Source organism: Paraphaeosphaeria sporulosa, assembly GCF_001642045.1.
Source record: "Paraphaeosphaeria sporulosa strain AP3s5-JAC2a unplaced genomic scaffold CC84scaffold_2, whole genome shotgun sequence".
Classification (NCBI taxonomy): Eukaryota; Fungi; Ascomycota; class Dothideomycetes; order Pleosporales; family Didymosphaeriaceae; genus Paraphaeosphaeria; species Paraphaeosphaeria sporulosa.
This window is the reverse complement of record NW_017253361.1, coordinates 3,291,116-3,312,227: the sequence shown is the minus strand read 5'-3', so window position 1 is coordinate 3,312,227 and position 21,112 is coordinate 3,291,116. Positions and strand designations below refer to the sequence as shown.

General features: G+C 53.1%; 8 protein-coding genes across 8 annotated transcripts; 2 read left to right on the top strand and 6 right to left on the bottom strand.

The window, feature by feature from the left end:
• Positions 1-99: 99 nt before the first annotated feature.
• CC84DRAFT_1184461 (uncharacterized protein) lies at positions 100-1,131 on the bottom strand (the record flags this gene model as incomplete). The annotated part of the gene is made up of 3 exons (XM_018180750.1): positions 100-768; positions 824-1,009; positions 1,066-1,131. The coding sequence occupies 3 exons, from the start codon at positions 1,129-1,131 to the stop codon at positions 100-102; spliced, it is 921 nt and encodes a 306-aa protein (XP_018040793.1).
• Positions 1,132-1,472: 341 nt separating this feature from the next.
• Positions 1,473-2,803, top strand: CC84DRAFT_1161372 (SUR7-domain-containing protein). The gene is made up of 4 exons (XM_018177717.1): positions 1,473-1,687; positions 1,740-2,034; positions 2,088-2,270; positions 2,324-2,803. Exons 1-4 carry the CDS (start codon positions 1,678-1,680, stop codon positions 2,583-2,585), a joined length of 750 nt encoding a protein of 249 aa, XP_018040792.1. The 5' UTR covers positions 1,473-1,677; the 3' UTR covers positions 2,586-2,803.
• Positions 2,804-4,053: 1,250 nt separating this feature from the next.
• On the bottom strand, positions 4,054-5,305 carry CC84DRAFT_1074429 (uncharacterized protein; the record flags this gene model as incomplete). Its single annotated transcript, XM_018173698.1, has 2 exons — positions 4,054-5,034; positions 5,066-5,305. Coding segments are annotated over 2 exons (1,221 nt in total), but the record flags the coding sequence as incomplete, so codon positions are not given.
• A 1,657-nt stretch (positions 5,306-6,962) lies between these two features.
• CC84DRAFT_1184459 (pali-domain-containing protein) lies at positions 6,963-9,223 on the bottom strand (the record flags this gene model as incomplete). Its single annotated transcript, XM_018180749.1, has 4 exons — positions 6,963-6,987; positions 7,044-7,245; positions 7,307-8,959; positions 9,037-9,223. 4 exons carry the CDS (start codon positions 9,221-9,223, stop codon positions 6,963-6,965), a joined length of 2,067 nt encoding a protein of 688 aa, XP_018040790.1.
• Positions 9,224-10,030: 807 nt separating this feature from the next.
• On the bottom strand, positions 10,031-11,263 carry CC84DRAFT_1256259 (ribosomal protein S4e; the record flags this gene model as incomplete). The annotated part of the gene is made up of 4 exons (XM_018184606.1): positions 10,031-10,289; positions 10,341-10,580; positions 10,721-11,143; positions 11,250-11,263. The coding sequence occupies 4 exons, from the start codon at positions 11,261-11,263 to the stop codon at positions 10,178-10,180; spliced, it is 789 nt and encodes a 262-aa protein (XP_018040789.1). The 3' UTR covers positions 10,031-10,177.
• Positions 11,264-11,808: 545 nt separating this feature from the next.
• On the bottom strand, positions 11,809-13,079 carry CC84DRAFT_1193877 (aspartate-semialdehyde dehydrogenase; the record flags this gene model as incomplete). Its single annotated transcript, XM_018181330.1, has 4 exons — positions 11,809-11,876; positions 11,934-12,665; positions 12,716-12,973; positions 13,025-13,079. The coding sequence occupies 4 exons, from the start codon at positions 13,077-13,079 to the stop codon at positions 11,809-11,811; spliced, it is 1,113 nt and encodes a 370-aa protein (XP_018040788.1).
• Positions 13,080-13,254: 175 nt separating this feature from the next.
• On the bottom strand, positions 13,255-15,812 carry CC84DRAFT_1161370 (D-lactate dehydrogenase mitochondrial precursor). The gene is made up of 10 exons (XM_018177716.1): positions 15,240-15,812; positions 15,000-15,192; positions 14,844-14,952; positions 14,694-14,790; positions 14,608-14,642; positions 14,459-14,560; positions 14,124-14,411; positions 14,043-14,064; positions 13,778-13,985; positions 13,255-13,730 (listed from the first exon to the last, which is right to left on the bottom strand). The coding sequence occupies exons 1-10, from the start codon at positions 15,516-15,518 to the stop codon at positions 13,402-13,404; spliced, it is 1,662 nt and encodes a 553-aa protein (XP_018040787.1). The 5' UTR covers positions 15,519-15,812; the 3' UTR covers positions 13,255-13,401.
• Positions 15,813-16,517: 705 nt separating this feature from the next.
• CC84DRAFT_1112697 (uncharacterized protein) lies at positions 16,518-20,832 on the top strand. The gene is made up of 10 exons (XM_018175326.1): positions 16,518-16,623; positions 16,701-16,808; positions 16,904-17,054; positions 17,110-17,210; positions 17,288-17,589; positions 17,646-17,863; positions 17,982-18,271; positions 18,329-19,616; positions 19,675-19,802; positions 20,024-20,832. Exons 2-10 carry the CDS (start codon positions 16,734-16,736, stop codon positions 20,699-20,701), a joined length of 3,231 nt encoding a protein of 1,076 aa, XP_018040786.1. The 5' UTR covers positions 16,518-16,623; positions 16,701-16,733; the 3' UTR covers positions 20,702-20,832.
• Positions 20,833-21,112: the final 280 nt, after the last annotated feature.

Below are 21,112 nucleotides of genomic sequence, written 5' to 3'. Positions count from 1 at the left end.
ATCTCGTGGAAAGCTGGCCTGCCGTGGAGATGGTGAAAGTCCAACACTTCCGGAGGAAATGGCAAAGATCGAACATTTCCGGAGACCACAGCCTTGCCATCATTCCAGTTGCTCTTCCTTGCCCATGACGATGTGCAGAGCCTTGCGGCTCAGCAGTACATTGTGTTCCAGCGCATTCAGCTTCGCCATAGCCGAAATGAGAGCTGGGTCCTGGGTTTCAACTCGAATCTTCTCTTTCACACGCACATCCTTCTTGCGGAATTCGAAGACCTGATCGGCCTCGTCGTGGGCGGGCGCACGCGCTCCACCAAGAGCGCCGTACAGGCGATCCCGCAGGTTGAAGCCAGTGTAACCCTCGTCGGCGGCAGCACTTTGCTCCTCGAGCGTGCGGATTTCAAGCACCAAGGCAGCGTCGAAGACGTATAGATGGAATGAGACGTTGGCAGGGAGTGGCGGATCAAAGATGTGCTCATCGAGTGGGTTCTCCCACCACGCTGGCTGAGTATCTGAGTATCCCTTGAGCGCCTGGCGGGCTTCCGAGATGTGATCGTGCAGTAGGCGCAGCTGTCCAGCGACGAAATTGGCATCCGTCGCGTCGCCGGTCCATGTGGTTACGTCGATAACGTCGAGGCATGTATTGATCGCGGTGCGTATCGCAGTCAGTTGGGGGACCACGAGCGTTGGCGCTTGCGGTGCAGATGAGATGGCCAGGTCTACCGATGCTGCTCCGCGCGGCGGCGGCAGGCTTGCCAGCCGGAGTTTCACATTCTAGGATACTCCATGAGCAAGTCGTCGACAATGAGCAGAGCATAGAGAAGCTTACGCCTTTGACAATGCGAGTTCCCACACGCGTAACGAGACCTTTCAGGCTCTCAGAGCGCAGGGACGACAGGACCAAAGTCGAGCCGCTCTCTGACGGTGCAAGAAGAGCTGCGCATTCCTCGATACCAGCTTTCAGCGACTGCAACGTGTCGCGCAGCTGCACAAGCAGCCACTCCAGCTCGCGGGCCTGTACAGTAAGTCAACAATGGCATCTTGGCGGCGATTACCCAGCATCCGGCATACCTGCGAAGCCGCCTGTTCGCGGGTTAGCTGATCATTGTCGATAGGCGGCCAGACAGCAGTAGACATGTTTTACAGTGATCTGGTTGCAGAGAGTGTGTCGTCGTTGGATGCCAAACTTGCGTGCTTGCGTAGATCCTCGCCCTTGCACATGGCCCATGCCTCGGCTGCTCCCTGCTGCAAGGATTACGATCCCGCTGCGAACCTATGTATCTGTTTACAACATACATGCATACATACATACATACATGAACATAACGAACAAATGCATCTGACCCTACGTACGCACAATCACCGCGTCTCTGACCTCAGCTAATTCCCACGACGCGGTTCTCGATCGTGCTCTCCACGTGAAGGGCCGCTATGATGTAACCATACATCATCGCGACTAGCGGCACTCACGGAGCGTCTGTTCCTGTTCCACGATCCGCCCACCCAATCTGTAGATCTCCCAATACGTCACACAAACCCCAGCTTTGTTTAAACAGGTCATGACCCCATCTGCATCATGCCAAATCCGTTCCGCTCTCATCCGGGCTTGCCTAAAATATCGACACCCCTCGCAGTGTAGGATTGCCATTGTGAACTTGCTACTTGCAATTTACTGAGCCTACCATGGTTGCTCGTGCGTTGTGCCTCCTCCTTGTCTCTACAAGTGTATTTGCTCACTGTTCCAGGACCTATTCTCGGCGCAGCGGCCTTGATCCTCCTCGCTGGTGGACTCCTTCTCCAATGGTTCCTCATTCTCTCTGGCGGTGTGAACAGCTCTCCTGAGAACCAGTTCTACTTTCTTCAGGCCTCTACAAACGGAATTGCCGGCGCACGCAACCCGTCGCGATGGACCTTCTGGGCTATTTGCGGCGTGGATGGTAGCGGCCACAATGCGAACTGCGGGTCGCCGGTTCCTGCTCTACCGTTTGATCCTCCGCGCAACTTTGGCACGCAGAACAACATCCCTGGAAGCTTCATTGGGTGAGACAACCGTTTTCAAGTAGCCCAAGTCTCAGTCCACTGACTTTCAGTAGTACACACAAGTACTACTACTTGTCTCGGTTCATGTTCGCATGGTACCTCATCGCCTTCTTCTTCGCTCACATTGCCTTGTTCACGGGTCTGCTGGCGCTCTTCAGCCGGCTGGGTGGATACCTCAGCGCTCTGACGACCTTCGTTGCCATGTTCTTCCAGGCGCTCGGAGCTGCACTAATGACGTAAGTACAAACACCGTGATGATGTGACCACTCAAATGCTTATCTCCTCCTAGTGCTTGGGTAGTCCAAGGACGCAATGCATGGCGTAGCAATGGCTTTGATGCGCATGTCGGCACTAAGTTGATGGCTTTTGCCTGGACCTCGTTCGTCTGCTATTTCCTGGCATCACTCCTATTCTGCATTGGTGGAACTATCGGCCGCGAGTCTTCTGGAAGTTCCCGGATGAGCCGCAAGCGATCGACACGTTCCACCCGAAGCAGGGGCAGCTTCCTTGACACGGAATCACAGCGCAGAGTAAAGGACAACTATTCCTAAAGTCAAAATCAAATGAATGCGAGATGTTGGATAGTGGACGAGCGTTGGATGAATTTTGGAGATGTAATGTAAGGCGAGGAGTTGGTGGAACCTGTGCACATACTGTTATAATCGGCGCAGTCACGTAATGTATATTGGCCCATGTTGTGTAATGTATCCATATCTCGTACATGTTCTACTATAACGCCTCATGTCGAATAGCGTATCACTCGTTCCTCCGGCTCAGACCCGTTAGAGCCCTCTCTTTGTGCGCTCTTGGAAAAGTTGGCTCATCGTCTCCTACCGCTAATGGACTAGTAGGGGCGCTGAGCTCCAAAGTAGGTGCTTCGACTACGAACATCTCTTCTTCGTTTGATACATTGCTCGACGCTTCCGCAAGCGATCTCCGCTGACGTCGTTTGGGTATGGGTGGTGGTGTACATGGCACAGCCTCATCCGAAGCTGACTTCCTCGTCGGAGGTCTGTCAAGTCCTTGCGAATCGGTCTCTTTAGCTTCGCTAGGAGTGTCTGTGACGTGCGGCGATGCTGGTGTTGACGGCATTGTTGGAGTTTTTGCACCTACGGGTACTTTCCGTGCCAAACTCGCCAATGCAGAAGCAGTCTGAGCACTCCACGTTCCTCTCCTGTCTTTCGCTGGGTGTGGAAGTGGCGTACCGGGAGGTGGTAAAGGCTGGCCACGTCCAATGGGGCCCTGGGGTATCTGCAGACTATTCTTTGAGCCATTTCGTGAGTGCTTAGCCTCAAATGACTCCGTTCCCTCGCTTCCTTTCGGGGGCGAGGTGCCGGTCATTTCGCCCGAGCTTGCATTCTGCCGGGAGGCGAGCCATTTCTTGGCTGCGTTTGTTGCAGTGTTCAAAGACTGGTTGAGAGTGGTACGCTTCTGTTGGGCTGCAGCTTCGCCTGGCTGTTCCATACCCTTCTCAGGGCTGGTATTTCTCCGGCTTCCAGAAGAAGCTACTTGAACAGGCACCGCACCCAAGATGTCATCGAAACTGTGATCGTTTTCGATTGCTCTCTCGCGGTCGGGAGAAGAGGAGTGTCGCCGTTGAGGCCGAGGAGGGAGAGGAGGGTTCGTGGGCGATTGTGGCGGCGATCTTGCTGCCGTGTCTTTCATCAATACAGCGGCATTGGTCTGATCTCCTCTTTCGATGCTCTGCGAGTAAGCCGGGTCTGTATCGACTGCAGGATTCACTGCACCAGCATGCGTATAGGAGCTGGCTCGCATGGACCGAGGCTTGACAAGCGGGGATTGATCAACCAGGGGCGAAATACCTATGCGGCCCTCGCTTGCTTCTGGTTGTACATGTCTCCTGTTGTAGAGAGTGTTCAGACCCAGGCTGGACATACTCTTGCCTGCATCACTCGAGGAAGTATAGACAGTGTTCGAAATCGATGCTGCTTCCGAGGCCGGCTCGTCGGGGACAGCCTGACTGACGCCCACAACAGGAGGCATATCTGGTTCGGCCAACTCGTCCTTCCAGATGCCACCTCGGTACTGGTTCGTTTCCGTAGCGAAAAATGGGATGTCATCCCAATTCGGAAGCACAAGAGTTTCATTGACTACTTCTCGTATCCGGCTTTCGATTGCGCGGAGAATGACTCCATATGTGATTTGGCGCGAACTAACAATAGGCTCCACGGACACGTCCATCTTGGGCGGGACTTCAAAGGTGACCCATAATCTGTTGCTCGGCGGAGGTTTGATGCGGATCAACACGCGACCTTCTAGGCTTTTCAGGATTGTTGCGAGGACAATGGTAACCTCTCTAGGTTTGAAGCGAGAACCAAGCTCTATTCTTGCCACTGCGGATATGTCGATACGGAAGTTGCCTTTGTAGCTGACGTCAGCTTCAACGGTCAGATCACCGTCAACAGTCAACTCCTTCAGCTTGGGATTAGTGATGAATGGCGGCATTGTTCCCATATCCAGCTTCTGTACTTTTACGCTGCTGATCAAGCTTGGCTTTTGGACTCGGTCTATCTTCTTAGTAACTTTGGTCCAAATGAAGTTCTCGATATGCTTGGTTTTGTACATTGCCAAGAACAATCTTCCTATCAATGCATTGATCCAGCGAGTGTTAAAGTTCTCCTCAGATGCATGAAGTTGTTGAACGAGCTTGATCAGATCTGCAGAGTTGAACTTTAGCGGAGGTGGCGGGCCTGACGCTGACTCTAAGTCATTCTCTTGGCTGCGTAACATGGCATGGTAGAAGTCTTCCTTCTCAGAACAATTGTCGGAAAAAAGATAGTACGATTTTGAACCACCGGGCGAGTCTTTTGGTGCGAGAAGGATGCAGTTGCGCTTGATCCACAGCTCTCCCTCGGGTATGTCTTCGCCACCGGCATATATAGACACGGAATAGTGTGCGAGCGAAATCACATGGCGAACCTCGACTTGTTCGGAATCGTCATATAGCATGAGGTGGCCGAGCCTGTTGATGTTAGCCCGCTACAACCTGTTGGTAGAGGAAGGGAATCACATGCCTCAGAACAATGTAGAAGACATTCCGCGTCTTCCTGTTCTTCCCTTGCGATGGACTGAAGGTGGGACTTGCAGTCTTATTTCTATCGAAGATGCTCCGATACATCGACTGGTATACGCTTGGGCTTTCCATAGCTGTTACTGCACCTGTTGCAGGAGTTGTCCGTTCTGGCGGCTTGCCGTTGACGCCGCCCGGCACGTATTCTGGTGCTATAGCGAAATAGCCAGAGGCCACATCGGGGACGTGCTTGGCTTTCAACTCGCGAAGCAGGTCTTCTCCCAGACCGGCGCCCCAGTCCTTGAACTCAGCATCAGCCTCCTTGTCCGGCACGCTCGGCGTCGCCTCCTCCTGATTATTGTATGCATCGCGCGTGCCCAAGGTCCATAGTGTCCATGTGAGCAGCGGCAGGAACGTCAATCCGCCAAGGATGTATCCGATCAGTAGTCCCACCAGACCACCCATTCTCCTATGAGAAGCAAGCTCCTCTTGTGACCGGCTCGCCTCTCGAACACCTGCTGTGGCCGAGACTGCTGGGCTCCAAGTGCATCCCACTCTTCAAGCGTTGCCTCCTCTTCCTATCCCGGCGCCAGGTGAAGGAGTCCACCCGTGCGTTCTTGCGATACGTGTTTACGATCATGCGCAGGCGAAGCGGCGGGGTTTGGGCGGGGATAAAGCAGGGCGCAAGCAACGCCAACTTGCAAATGAGCACAGCGACGGTGTTGTGGGGTCTACGTTGGTAGCGGCGGGTTCGGACGAGGGGTGGGGTGTCAAAATGAAGCGGCGATCGACAAGTTCCTGGCATGTACACAACGCGTTCCACGTGGTCGGTCTCGGACTGCGGAGCTGTTGGCGGAGGTGCATCAGGTCAGCTGCGTCATGCGGCCCGAGCGCGACTACGCAAGACAGACGGACTCGACTTGGACAGCAAGACATACGGACTTCTTCCTGTTCTTTTGCATTCACATATCGCTTTACGAAATCACAACGTGGGAGGGCAGCAGCTGAAAGTTGCTCTTAAAGCACAATGTATGTACGTAATGTAAGCTGACGTATGTACCACCATCACACACCCCATCATTCCAAACCCAAGCAAACCGTACCACGCCCTGCCCTCCCAAAATCCTTATTGAGCATGCCAGCATGAACGTAGATGTGTGCCATTGCTTGTCCAGACATGTGCGTCTATATGCGGGCCAACTTCTGCTCGCATACCCAGATATGACTTCATACATCAGCTTTCGTAATTGCTGCCCAAAACGACCGCTTCACAAAGAGCGGTCGAGGAAAAGGCAAAGACACACGATTTGAACAAATACAATTCGTGTCGCCCAACGCAACCAGGCTATGTTGCGGAGCCAAGAATATGTTCGTGGGCCGTAGATTAGGTCTGCAAACAGCAGATAACGAAGGCCTCAATGCCATCGTTTACAATGGGGGCAGGGTAGAGTCAAACAAGTTTACTCCAGATGTCGCCCAATCGCGCTCGAGTTTTTCCCCGCCGTGTTGTTCTTGAAGCAAAGAAATGCAGTGCCGTGAGGCCCTCCAATAAAGAAACCTCTGGAATAAGGCTTCGTCGGATCGTGAAATTAACGTCGCGGCTATAATAGAGACCTTGTACAGGCTGAGAAAATGCTCCATCGCCCACGCGCGAAGATTGGAAATCGCCAAGCATTTGTCTCCGGGCTGTATGTCGGTCGAGAAGTAGTTAAAGTCTTTGTACATGAATTCCAGGTCGAAAAGCTGCGTCGATACAGCCAACAGAAAGAGGAATCAGAATAGTTCGAACGAGATGAGCTCCTCATGGAGTGGAGCAATGGCATCATAGGGAGGCTCCCTACGGTATAGTGGTGGGCTCCATGTCCGTGGAGTTGACGTGGTGTGGCTGCGCTGAGCATTAAATAGCACTAGCGCCAGGGTATCTGCGTGTACAGATTAGCATAGGCTTTCGATCGATTCTGATCCAGGTTTGACTGACCGTCCTGCTCCTAGACCGACGTTGGCCATAGGATTGATGCCGCCTCGGCCTCCCCTGCCTCGGCCTCCACCTCTACCTGGCGGACCGGCCCCTGGTATCGCAAAATCAGGGTTGGCAGCGTTCGCTTGCAATATCACATCTTCTGGTCTCAAGGGACGTCGTTGTCCATAGGGACCATATGGGCCCGCGGGCATTGGAGGACCTGTGGATCAAACACCGTCAGCTGATTAAAGAGAAGTGGGCATGTTAGAACGGAGACTAACCGGGCGGCGGTCTCCAATTGGGATTGACCCCTCGTTGGGAGACTGATGTGAAATGAGAGGTCTCTGATGCTGCCGGAGACCGAGAGCCGTCGTCTTCAAATGAATGTCGTAGAAGATTCGGGTCACTCGTGTTTAGTGAAGGGCTTGAGTTATTGTTGGAGTGGTTGAAAGGCGGATTCGGGGGTCCACCAGGAACCAATGCAGAGGGAAGAACGCCAGGACGGCCTGCGTTGGGTGGAGGCTCCGCAAATTTGGGGTCCACGTCTTCGTAGTAATAGTCTGACGTCCGTTGGTTACTAGGTGCCCCGACTGTTGACAACTGCGCGGGGAGTTCGACAGGAGAATCCTGAATGGGTGACAGACCGCGACTGTTGCTGCTATTTGTTGGAATTGTCTGATCAGAGTTGTTGTGCCACCCTGCGGTGGCCACCACAGGACGAGACTCTTCCTGCGTGGAGTATTCTGACGACGGGCTCATTGGCCCCGACGGTCGACGTTGTGGAGCCTGCGCAGGAAATCCACCTTGTTGTAATGCGAGCATTCCCTGCACATCCCCATCACTCTCACGCAATCCATAGCTCTGATTCCCACCGTTCCTCGAGTCCATTTCGATAGCTTGACCAATCGGCATCCGCTGTTGCGTAGCTGGCAACGGACCACGTGCATTGTAAGGTCCAGAGGGCGCGCCTTGACTGTACATGTCATTGTTATATCCAGGTGGGGGAGGACCTCGTCCAACGTTTCCTGGTCCTGCTCGGGCACCTCCATTCCAACCTGGTGGTGGTGGTCCTCGCATACCGCCTCTGGGTGGTGGCCCATATCCTCCTCGCGGTCCGTAACCGCCTCTGGGCCCTCCTCTCCCACGACCGTATGGTCCTCCTCTGCCAGGCGGAGGTCCCATCCGGGGTGCATTTTGCATAACGTAAGAGTCATTTGGCATGGGCGGAATTGGGTTTCCGTATTGATCGACCGGCGGTCGTCCGCGGCCAGAGGGAGCACGGCCAGGGGGTACCGACCTGTCATCCGAGCGAGCGCTGCTGGTGGTCTTGAGTGAGGGATTACGAGCGTTGAGTGGGATGGTATCGTCCTGCATGCCGGTCCTTTGAACTTCATATGATGCAAATCCCGTCTTCTTTGAATTGTCAGAGTGCATTGTTTCGCCAGACATGGGAGGCGGAGATTCAGCCTTTGGCAACGCCTCAACAGTGGTGGTATTGATCCCATCGCCATTTCGACTTGCGTAGTAGTTCTGGCCGTTCATCTCCGCATTCTCTGCAATCCTTCGCTTCCTCGCCTTGCGACTGACCAAGGTTCGCCTCATGGCGCAGGTGACCACGCCGCTCGCGACGATAATGATGGTGGCTGCCAACACGATCCATCCTCCCCATGCAAGGTGCGGGACGAAGAGCAGAATATCGACCAGAAACGCGAGCAACGATACAAGTAGCGTAGGGAACGTGAAGATCAGCAGCGCGAGCAGGAAGCGCGGCGAGTGAGCGGGAGAATGGAAGTGTGCGGCTACGGCGAGGCCAAAACATATCAGCGTCATGAGCGCAGCCACAGGATGCACGATAAGGATCGAAGAAAGCGAGTGACGAGTCGCCGAGGGCAGCGAGAATTCGGAATCTGGCGTATCGGTGCCAAAGAGGTTGTCTACATTGGCTCATCGTCAGCGGTGGTCAACAGCAGTGTCTCCACGCGACCGTCTCGTCGTTGGAGCTCCTACGTACCGGTATCGTAGCCAATCATTGGCCCCTTGCAGTTGTTGCCATCGCAGTAGCCAAAGGTGCCAAAGCGAACACCGCGGAAGGTAGCGAGCGGAATGCCTCCGATTATGGGCGTGGAGATGGTGGACAGGAGAAGCAGCGCAAAGGCCGCGAAGAAGAGTATCGACAAGGGAGTGGCCGGTCGCAGCATGTTGACGAAGAGGGTCGGGGCCTGGCGAAGTCCAGCCTCAGCAGAGGCGACCGGTCTTGCAGCTGCTGTGCAGAGGTGGAGGAGACGCGCGCGCGCGGCGGGTGGATGTGCGGCGGTCGCGCTCAGACAGCCAGATGAGACGGAGATGGGCCGTACGCTCTACGCGCGACGTCTCTGACAAGCGAATGACCGTGCCTGAAGAGCGCAGAACCGGGGCAGCATGCCGATTGCGATTGTGAATGCGGTGTCTGCGCAGCGAAAGATAGGCGACGGGCGACGAGCGACGTGAGAAGCGCCGTTTGCAGCGGAGCTGTTGCGACTGGAATCTGTGGGGGAGGCGGGCGCCTGGCGCAAGTCGTGCTCAGAGGTCCACCACGCGGCGCTGGGCTAGTGCACAAGATACGAGATTGGATTCCTGGGAATCCAACCGGGATCACTCATAGCGCCATCCTGCGGCTCGCCAACAGACACCTTTGTGCTTCTGTGCACCCACCGTGCTCCATGTTGGCTTGCGCGATCCATGAGGCTCTCATACGCAGTCCGCTGCCAGACGGGAGATGAGCGTCGCCATCTTCTTAGCGGTTAGACGCCTCGTCCACATTCAAGGAACATGTGCTTCAGGAAGAGCCGCACGCTGGGGTGGCAATCCCCCTATTGGATCACACAGCCGGACCGTTAAGCCCCCAATCTCGTGCTCCACGCAGCCGCGACGGCTCAAACCCTTGTCTGCCCAACCTAAAACATGCACCGTCATTTTTGACACAAGCACATCGTGAAGTTGAAATGTTTGATTCTTTTTAAAGGACCATCGTTATGCGCACTCTGCAGTGTCCCAGTTCCCTTCATATCCCTTGGAGTGACCAACGCCTATTCTGGGAATCCCAGCATGCACACAACTCGTTTATCATCTACGCATGCCTTTCACACGGCATTCACTGCTACGACTTTCTTCCTCTAGTGACCAGCCAGAGCCTGGGCCCGGCGGCGGTCACGCTCCTCAGAGATGGAGAGCTTGACGCCCTTACCCTTGGGAAGGCTGACCCATGGCTTCTCACGGCCAATGACGCTGTGTTGGAATTAGCGGTTGCGCATCTAAGATAAAATGGACAATACTCACAAGACGTTGCTCTCACGGGTGGTGAACTCGTTGTCCACGGCGTCCTTGACGTGCACAATGTTGAAGCCTCCATCGTGGCGCTCACGGTGGGTGACGACACCGACACGACCCATGTTGTGACCGCCAGTGATCATGACAATGACGGCAGTGTCGAACTTGATGAAATCGGTGATCTTGCCAGTGGCGAGGTCAATCTTGACGGTGTCGTTGACCTTGATGGCAGGGTCGGGGTAACGGATCCTGTCTCGTTCAGTATGTGTGTTTTTACACAGCCAGAGCCTGGTCTAGTGCTTGGTGCCGATGATCTCTCTCTTTCGAGAAGATATCCTCAGCACCTTGCCCAAACTGTGCCCAACGGCTGATAGATGCGACAAACTCACGTTCGTGCGTCATGCGTAACACAGTAGGGAATGCCGCCACGGCCGAGCTGGACACGCTTGACCTTGCCCAGCTTGTATGCGGCCTCCTCGCCAGTTATCCTGTGCACGGTGTATCGGCCCTTGGTGTCGAAGACAAGGCGGAAGTTCTCGCCAGTCTTGTCGATGGTGATGACATCCATCAATCCAGCGGGGAAGGTGGAGTCGGTGCGGACCTTGCCGTCGACCTTGACGAGGCGCTGCATGAGGATCGACTTGACCTCACGAGCATTGAGGGCGTACTTCAAGCGGTTTCGCAGGAAGATAACGAGGGGCAACGAGTCGCGAAGCTTGTGGGGACCGGGCGAAGCCTTGGGGGCATAAGCACCGGAGAGCTTGTCGAGAAGCCAGTGCGAGGGCGCGCTGAGGCGCTTCTGGTGCTTCTTACTGTCGTCGCGAATTAGTGAAGATGCCCGGACGGAAAGGTGCCGTAGCTTTCGAAAAAGGTGCAGGTGCCATTGCGCGCAATGCGCTTTCAGGAGATTCGACTTACGGTCCACGTCCCATATTTGCTGTGTTGTTGGGTGGTTAGTGTTGTCGAAGGAAGTTTCGTGGTCGTGAAGCAAAAAGCCTGAGTGCGAGTAGTGTAGCGAGCGCACTAGCGATGGCCAAGACCGACGGGGCCGTGCGCAAAGTCACCGAACATCCTCCTCTGTTTGCACCGCGCATATGATCAGGTGCCGCTTTGTGGACTGGGTGTGCTCGTCGACGTGCCGAATCCATGCACCGCGCGCGACAAGATATGATCAATAATGCGATTGATCATACCTTGTCGCGTTAACTGAGCAGTCAAATCTTCCATATCGGCACATGTGCAAGAACCAGAGCGTACCGCAAATACATGATGAATAATTTTGGAGATCGGATAGTTGTCACAGCTTTACTCGTCTTATTTTTGCCTACAGCAAAACCCACCCTTTTACTCGCAGGGACTACTCTACTGGCATTTGTCGGTCAAATCTGTTGTATCTTGTGCTATGGAACTATGCGGAACATCAAATGTCTCACGCTTCTCACATTTCACACGCCGGAGCTAGGCGCTATCTATGTGTCTATGCGTATCCCTTTAATACCGCGGCTTCGGCGTTCAATATGGAGGAACCAGCCGCACCGATGACGGCTATAAAGTGTTAGTACGGTGGCTAGAACAACGTAGCCTTTCGGCATAGGGACTCACTATTGTGGCTAAGAGCAACGAATTTGATGTCAAAGATGCCGGCTTCGTCTTCTCGGATGCGTCCAACACTGACCGCATAGCCTCTATCAGTCTCACGATCCAACCTAGGTTGCGGGCGGTCCGGTTCGTCCATCACTGCAATTGCCCTGCTGGGTGCAGAAGGGCATCCCAGCTTTTGCACGTCGGATACGTACTCCCTCATCGCCTGCTTGACCTGTTCGGCGCTCGGCGGAGGCCTCTGCTGGAAACGCAACGATACACATGCTGTGTGTCCATCAAGGACTGGAACGCGGTTACATGCGGCGGAGATCTTCATGGGCTGGTCTACGAAGCCAGTCACTTCGCCGTTGACGGAGCCTAATATCTTCTGCGCCTCCGTCTCGAGCTTATCCTCCTCACCCGAAATAAAGGGCACAACATTGTCGATGATGTCCATGCTGCTGACGCCAGGATATCCAGCGCCGGAGACGGCTTGCATGGTGACGACCGAGACCTGGTCTACGGGCCCGAACTTGGCTTGGAGTGCGGCGAACGGAATAACTATACCGATGACGGCGCAGTTCGAATTGCACACCAAGAAACCTTTCTCCAGTCCATGGTGTTTTCTTTGGTGCGGAATGACATCAAGATGTGGCAGGTTGACTGTCGGGACGACGAGCGGGACGAGGGGATCGCGGCGGTAGTTCTTTGCGTTGGAGAAGACAGCGAGATTGGCCTTCAGGAAGTCCATTTCTGCAGCTATATTAGCCTCCGTGTTTTGTCTATACTGATATAGCGCGTACCAACTTGACCCGCAACATCGCTGTCGAGGCCTGAGAATACGAGATCGCAATCTGCGAATTCTTCTGCCACGCACTTTTTGACGACCAAGTTGCCTATGCGCTCATTGAACGGCAGCGCCTGTTTCCATTTCACCGCATCCTTGTACTTTTTACCCGCCGATCGTTCTGAGGCACCTACGGCGTGCAGCTCGAAGTGTGGGTGGAGCGCAAGTAGCAGAATGAAACGTTGGCCGACCGAGCCTGTCGCGCCGAGAACGCCTGGCAACTTTCATTAGCATTGCTTTGTTACGCGATTGACGCCTTGCGTACCGCACTTCTTCTTGGGGAAGTTGCTGGTCTTTGATGTGAAGTGTTCAGCATCCATTGTGTATTGTGTGGTGTGTGACTGGACTGGACTCACTCCCCGATTACTTTCCATGTGCTGCCGTGACGCAGGGCGGGGTGCTAGTGGGGTTAGATCGGAGGAAGAAAGAACACGACCTCCGATTGCGGAGCTCACGCGATAGCACAACAGCCTGTTGGCATCGAAGCCCGAAATGAACAAATCGATTCGCATTTTCAAATCACACAAGCATCCCCTTCTATATGCAATATTGAGAACGCATGACCTGCAGATGCTTTTGAAGGGGCTTTTGGAGGAGACAAGTGAAAAACCGAGAAAGGCAAACTCCATCCTCATGCATCTTTCAGGACGGCACGTCCATGATTTTCCCCGGGTTCATCAGCCAATGCGGATCCAACGCGCCCTTGATGCTCTTCATGACGTTTATCGTATCAAGCCCCAACTCCTTCATGAGCGAATCCTTCTTACCCAAGCCGATACCATGTTCTCCTGTGCACGTGCCTTCCATCTCGAGAGCACGATCTACCATATCTTTGACACACTTCTCAACGGCGGCTCTTTCTTTGGGGTCCTTGCTGTTGTACATGATACTCTCGTGGAAATTTCCGTCTCCAATGTGTCCGAGGATGCTCGCAAATAGGCCCAGAGAATCCAGTTCTGTCTTTGAGACCTCTACATGCAGGTTAGCAGCTTGTCGAGAAGGCTGTCACATTACTGACCGATTATATCAGGTAGCCGTGAGAGAGGCACGGCGACATCAGTCGACCAGACCTCGTCACCTTCCCGGCGAAGCGCAAGCATGCTCCAGAGCGACTCTTTCCTGGCTGACCACAGAGTCTTCTGCTCTTGGGCATCGACTGCGAATTCAAAATCACCGCTTTTGTGTGTCTTGGCAATCGCCTTGACCAGTTTGACGTTCTCTTGTACCTTTTTGGATGCAGTCAGTTCCGTTCTGGGAAGTGGTAGATCCTAGGCTATACTCACCCCTGCTTTAGTGCCAGAGAACCTAGATTGCCGATTAGCATGCATGGTCTGCCAATATGCGATTGGTCCGATTGTACTAACTTGAAAAACATGGTAGGCATTTCTTTCCACTTTTTGGTTGTAGAGCCTGCCTTGTTGACTACGCCCATTTGCACGTCGTCCATTATTTCCATCGCTGCCACTGGTATTCCCGCTCGCATGACCTTCGATGCTGCAGCTGCCGCATCACGAATCGTAGGAAATGTCACGACCGCCACGCTTGTCTCCTGGGGTACTACCGTTAACTTGAGCGTGATCTCTGTAACTATGCCGAGTGTACCCTCGGAGCCTATGAACAAGTTTGTCAAATTATACCCGGCAGCAGATTTGCTGGTACGTGTCAGTGCATGCGAAAAATCTTTCCAGGGAATACACACCGCGGCCGTTTCCTTGTTTTGATAATCTTTCCGTCGGCAAGAACCACGGTCAGATTGATAACCCAATCTTTCATAGTCCCATACCGGACGGCATTCGTACCACTAGTTCACGTTCAGCATTGCAGGTAAATATGTCGTTGTAAACGCACCTGCAACTGGTTCCTACCATACCACCAATTTTTGCCTACGCCAAGATCAATACGAAATATGGGCAGATTCTTGGAGTGGTACATACGGATGGGCCAGGATCGACAGGAAAGAATAAACCAGAGTCCTTGATATCTTCGTTTAAGCTCATCCACGAGACAGAGGGTTGCACAACCACATCCATACTAAGCGTCTCTGGTCAGCTTCTTGTACAACGAGTCATGCTATTCTCGCTTACTCGTCAGCATGTAGAGCTAGAATCCTGTCCATATGCGTGAAATCGATGCTCATGCCACCGTAAGGTGCAGAGAAATTGGCCTCTAAGCTTGATCCACCAGAGTACGGTACTGCACATGATCAGCATCTGTCCAACCGAAATTACTGCACCACCTACTCATGGGTATCTTATATTTGAGACAGGTCTTTGCGATCATCGATACTTCTTCTGTAGATTGAGGATACGCCACAGCCACGGGTAGCTGATCAATGTTGATGGACGACCATTCTGAGTAGCCGTGACGAAGCAGATCTTCATCGTCTGTGCTAATGGCATCTTCACCCAGGGCCGACCTCAGCTCCACAATTGCCTAAAGATTGGTTAGCGGACGACTGAGTCTAGATTGTTCAGTCAAACCTTCTCCATCTGTGATTTTGAGGCATACTGAGGCGCCTTGGAGCGGCGCCAGGGCAGTGGAAAGCGCTCAACGTCATGGTTGATGCCGCCGAAATAAGCTGTGGCTCCGATCAGCGAGGCGAGGAGGAACACTCGGCTCGAGGTCCAGGACGTTTTCGGAAGGTCCCTCTTCGATTTGATTGTCTGCTCGGCTCGAACACTGTGACGGGAAGCACCCCGCTTCAGAATCAAGGGCGGCGAAGCAAGCAGCCTAAGCCGCAATGTCGGTTGACGAAACATGGCAGGCCTGGGTACAGCAGGCCAAATCGGATCCGACGACTATGTAGCAGTTGCTGTGTGCCATCAGAGGGGTAGCAAGTTTCCGAGGAGAGCAGGAGTGAAGAACATAGCACGCGACAAGCGGGCTACCCTCGGGTAGCTGTGGTAGTATATGTACTAGCCGTAGCATGGGCGAAGCGGGGAGCGCTATTTTGTGACTACACGCAGTTGGCGCGCCTTTCTCTCCGAGGCATGGCTTGTATGCTACAGAGGGCCAACGCACAGGGGACAGTCGCTCTGCTCCGTGAGATCATACAGCTGGACCAGTGACAAAGCCGCAGGCTGACCAAACAGCAAGTCGTGGACCAAAAATTTTCGACACGAGGCTCGATTGGCGGCGCCCAAGGAAGGCTGCATGATCACCTGCAGGGGTGAAGAAGCAAAAGCAATTGTGGGGAAGCATTGGCGATGTCAACGTACAGGCGCTTCCAGAAGGGGTTGGAATATGCTGTAGCGAGACGTAACGACATGTATGTCCATGTATGTCATACCGGCGCTGTCGCGTGATGGATGCGCGCAGTGTTACTGCGGGGGAATATTGTACGTACGACAGACAAAGCCCGAGGTAGCGGGAGCTGGGTGGCGAGGCTCTAGCTAAGGGGCAGTCGCAGCATAATTCCTTTTGCCATGAGGCACAGGGCCAGACGCGGTACCTGGACCTCGGAGACGCGCAGCCGTTGCGTGAGGCTCTAAGCGTGGCACACGACGAGAGAAGCGACGCGGGCGGTGAGCGGCGGATTGCCGGCCTGGGATGCCATTCGAAAAGGGCCTCGATTACGCTCTCGTAATGCACGCCCTCAGCTGCCCAACATGGGAGGACGCAATGCGCCATACGTGTGGGGGTGGGCACATCCCACCGACACGGCAGAGTGGAGCGCGTTTGCGGCGGGCGAATCGGCACGTCGCCTCGTCGTCGGCGATCCTCATCGCTCAACCACGCACAGCCCATTCCGAAAGCATACATCCACAGGCGCACCAATTCACGCACCTGGTGTGTTGCTAGCTGCAGTGAGCTATTGACCTGGAACAATCGAAGCAACCTTGCATCCGTCTGCACAGCGACATTGTCAGTCATCCCAAGCGCGCAGAGCAGAGCATTCGTCGCTAGGGCGACGGCAACAAACAAACGTTCACACCGCATAGCCTCTTGGCCGCCGGCCGTCCCAGCGCACCACGATGGCAGCCACAGACACAGAGCTCGCACGGGAACTTTCCGCGATCATCAATTCCCCCTGTCCGGTCTCGTTGATAGTAAGTGCGCACCAGCGTAATGCATCTGCACAATCCGCACATGACCACTCCGCAGCACATCATGTTTAATATCCATGCTGACGTCGGAGGTTTAGAAATTGGCCGGCATCTTATCTAGTACGGATGCACTCACCGTCCGCGCCTGCATTCGCCAGCAATTCCCCTGTGCCGTCGCTAAGCTCGCTTCGAGCCTCTACGACGCCCTTCCTGTGTGGCAGTGTTGCGTGAATATCCTCGAGAGTCTTGGTACGTCTTGGACTTCTCTGGCACTTTGATCTGACTAGCTGAACTCTCCACGCAGCTCAATCACTCGAGTTCAAGAATGAACTACTCTCCCGTAACCCCGGGCTATTAGATGCGTTGCTCAAGAAGGCGAATACATCACAACAAAGCTTCGAACAGGTAGGCATACGATTTCATTCTAACGCCATTTAGACCGCTTGATGTGTCTTTTGGGGATCGTACTGACTTTCTCTAAGTATCTTGGACTCTGCCTTCAGCTCCTTGCGGACCCTTTGCCTGAAGCTGTGCCTCTACCCGCAAGCGTCCAGTCGTTCTTTTTGCGGGTGTTGGACCAAACATCACGCAAGCCGAACGTTCAAAATTTGAAACCAATATACTACATGCTCAAAGGAGCATGTCGTGGGTTCCTATCTCTACTGACCTTCGACGAAAAGCAGCTCTTTGATGAGCAACTATGCCATATTCTCAAGTCAAAGGTTGCTCCTGAAAACTTCATGCTGCTGCTCTGGTGTTTCGGTATTGCAATCCTCGCAGAACAGTATGTGTATTCTTACGGCACTAAGCCCCATTCGCTAACATGTCATGTGCACCTAGTCCAGAGCTTCTTGACAATAAACCTGGAGCTCACGAGGGCCTTAGAGATGGTACAGTGAACAAAGATCTCTCTGTAGAATGGGTCACTGCCGCAGGTCGAAAGTTGTTCGAATCTCCACACGCCTGCAAAAAGACGATCAATCTGGCTTGTTTGAGCGTTATCTGGGCCATCAGAGATGGCTCTAGCGTCCCAGATGATGAAGCAGTACAAGGCATCAGTACGTACAAGCTTTCTCCAGCTACTTGTGGCTAGCTGTAACAAGATGTGTTTTCTTGTGATCTGAATAGCGCTAGTCTCGTCTCTTATTGGTTTCCAGCTATGCTGACTTTTGATAGGAATAGCAACCCGGGCCTTGCAGCTAGTCGATCAGAGGACATTAGAGCATTGGGCTACCGCAGACATGAACTCGATAAACACGATATCAAAGCTTTGGGAGAAGATCCAACGATGCGAAGTGAAGCCCACAGTCCAACGTGAGGCTTTGTGCTTTTATGCCGTTGTAGGCGGGCCGAATAAGCTATCTCCGGTGGTGGTAGAGACATACGAGGCAGCGCTAGTGAATTTGAAGGGTTGGTCCACTATGGAGACTCAAACGTCGTTATCGTTCTCGCTGCCTTTGTTTGCAGTAAGTGCCGTCGTACAGCTTCATGACCAGAGACTTCCCTGGACTGACTATCATCAGGATCGTATGCAGCAGGCCTCCGTACAGTCTCTTCTCAGTCAGCTATTGGAGATCAATCACTCCCCCGCTTCAGTTGAGCAAGTACAAAACGCAACAGTTTTGGTTAACGAAATAGCAGCGATAGCTTCACGGCATGCATCATTCCGCTCCCATATAATCACTGCCTTATCTGATCCCAGAGTCCAAGCAAGGATCGAGGCATTTCTTGCATGCTGCACTCGGACCCATGAAGAACACCAAGCGAGCTTCTGCCCGAGCCACAGCAGCATCGTACATCGACGGTTCATCTCAGCAACAATATCTATGTTACTCACTACTATCGTTGCTGCAGAGCCGGAACAGTCTCCGCGCATACCATTGCGGTTAGCGACTGCATTAGTTGAGAAACAAGGCCAGTTGTCATTGCCTGCGATACAATGCACGCACACTCCTCGCCAACTTGCCCCCACGGTGTCCCTGTTTGAGCAAGAGTGTACACCGATATCTGGCCTTCCCTTGCAAGACTGGCGAAGTCGCCTCAAACATGAACTGGAAAATCAAGCTTCTTACCAACAGGATTCACTTATTCGGGCGGTAGCGCAGATCTGCCAGGACTTAGAAAACCGATGTGACAACGTTGAAGGCCCGCTTCGTTCCGAGCGGGAGAAAATAAAAGCACTCACGGAAGAGCTACGCCAAGCTCAAGCATGCGTGGAATCTCTTGAACAGAAACGTATGGACGACAATTTGTTCCTTGGTACCCTCGATGCAGAAAAAGCCCGGTTGGAGAAGGACAACGACGAGCTTTCCTCTAGACTGGAAGACTTACGGATTCAGCTGGAAAAGTCTAATTATCAGGCGCACACTGCTCTTCATGAAGCTGAAGAGGCTTACAACTACAAAGAGATGCATCTGAGGTCCGTCATCCTTCAACACGAGGAGACCATTGAGAATTATCAAAAAGAAATACCAACACTACGCGAGAAGACGGTTGCACTTAGCGATAAGCTTGCGAAAGATGAAGCCGCAAGGTCTGAACTCGTCGGTCAGTACAACGATCTGCAGAACCGTTTCGAGAAAGAAAAAGACATTGTTGAAGATCAACGACAGGATCACGTCCGGCTAGAAGATCATTGCAACAATCTCCAGGCTCGTCTAAGGGAAGCCGAGCGCGAGTTAAACGAAGGAAAGCAAGCTGCTGTTGAGAAGAAGGAGGAGCTAGTTCGAATTACCCAAAAGGTTACTATTTTGGAAAGTGATCTACAACAGACAAGAACTAACTTGGCCATGACCATCGAAAGACTTGAAGGTAATGTTCCTTGTATATCAATCATTGGCCATCGTACTGATCTTGCATGTGTATTTAGATTTACAAATTCGTCACCACGAACTCGCTCAGTCCTCGACTAAAGCTTTGCAAGAAGTCGAGGCTCAATGTGAAAGTGATCTCGAAGCCGCGGCCTCGAAAGCTGCTGAAGAATATCATCGTTTACATGTGAGTAAAAGCTCATTTCAGTGCCAGTGTGATCATGATTAAGAGAGATCATGGACATAGAACTTGGGCGAGATCCGATGTCTTGTAGCGTTGTGTTCTGCTTTACAAGCCATCCCAGAGCATGTTATCTTGGCGCACACGACTACAGTACTTATTAAAGGCACCCATATCAACAAGCTTGGTTCCCAGAATAAAGCTAACCTTGTTATTTTACGTTATAGGAAGCTTACGATGACACTCGACAAGAATTCGAGCGCGTTCAAGCATCCATCCCACCTCTTCAACTCCAGATTCAGGAGCTTTCACAGGAATGTCTCACGAAAGAGAATGAGCTCGAGGGGTTGAGGGCCTGGCAGATAAGAGTATTTACCTCAATGGGCTTGCCCGCGCCTGAACCAACTCCCGCCCGATGTATATCGAAAGCTACGTATCAGCATGTTGATGATATGCAACCAGGCTTGACTCAGGGAATCACCAACACGGCCTTGGATCCCTTATCAGATGCCTCGTTCTTGTCGAGTTCTCAAGTTTCGCGGGACGGGTCGACACCAAAGCGATCGAAGTCGCGACACACGTCCACAGACCTCTCGGCCCAAGTGTCATACAACAACCCTTGCATGACATCAAAGACGATAAAAAGGCCTCAAGCGAAGCGCTCCGCTCTACGACCGATATCCCCAAATCGGAGACTCACAACTGTCGGTGTTTCCGTAACTGAGCGAAAAGACGAAGCGGGTAGACAGAATCTACCCTTGAGAAAGCGGCGTGGTAGCTCTCGAGGGAGTGGCGAAGAAGATTTTGAGATGTCCTTTGCAGCAGGTACGCCCTTCACCCCTGGAAAGTTCGCTGCAGGAACCGGGACATGGCGGCAGGAAGATGGCTCGATAACAGAACTTTAAAACTTCCTGGACATGGTTGGAAATAGCACAAACGCAGCTCATGTGTGTATAGCGGATGCTGAAAGACCATGCGCCTTTTGAGCGATCATTCTTAGCTATGAGACTGTCTGTACCAGCCACGCTGCTGCCCGTTGATGGTATCGTGGCTCTCACTTGGCTGGGTTATATTCATTATGTGCGCTATTATTCCGACGTAGAGCATGCGCAACCGTCTCCGATTCGTCCTCTTACCTTGACTAAGCTTCTCCTGTGTTCGCTGCGTACACAGATCTCTGTGTGCATACTGCAAGTGCAGCTACCCGTTCACTCGCTAGCGCTCTTTCTCAATCAGTAACGCGAAGCAAACAAAAGCAAGAGCGCTAGATTGCAAACGAATCCCTGACCCTACAGCTCTGCTCTCTGAAGCCATAC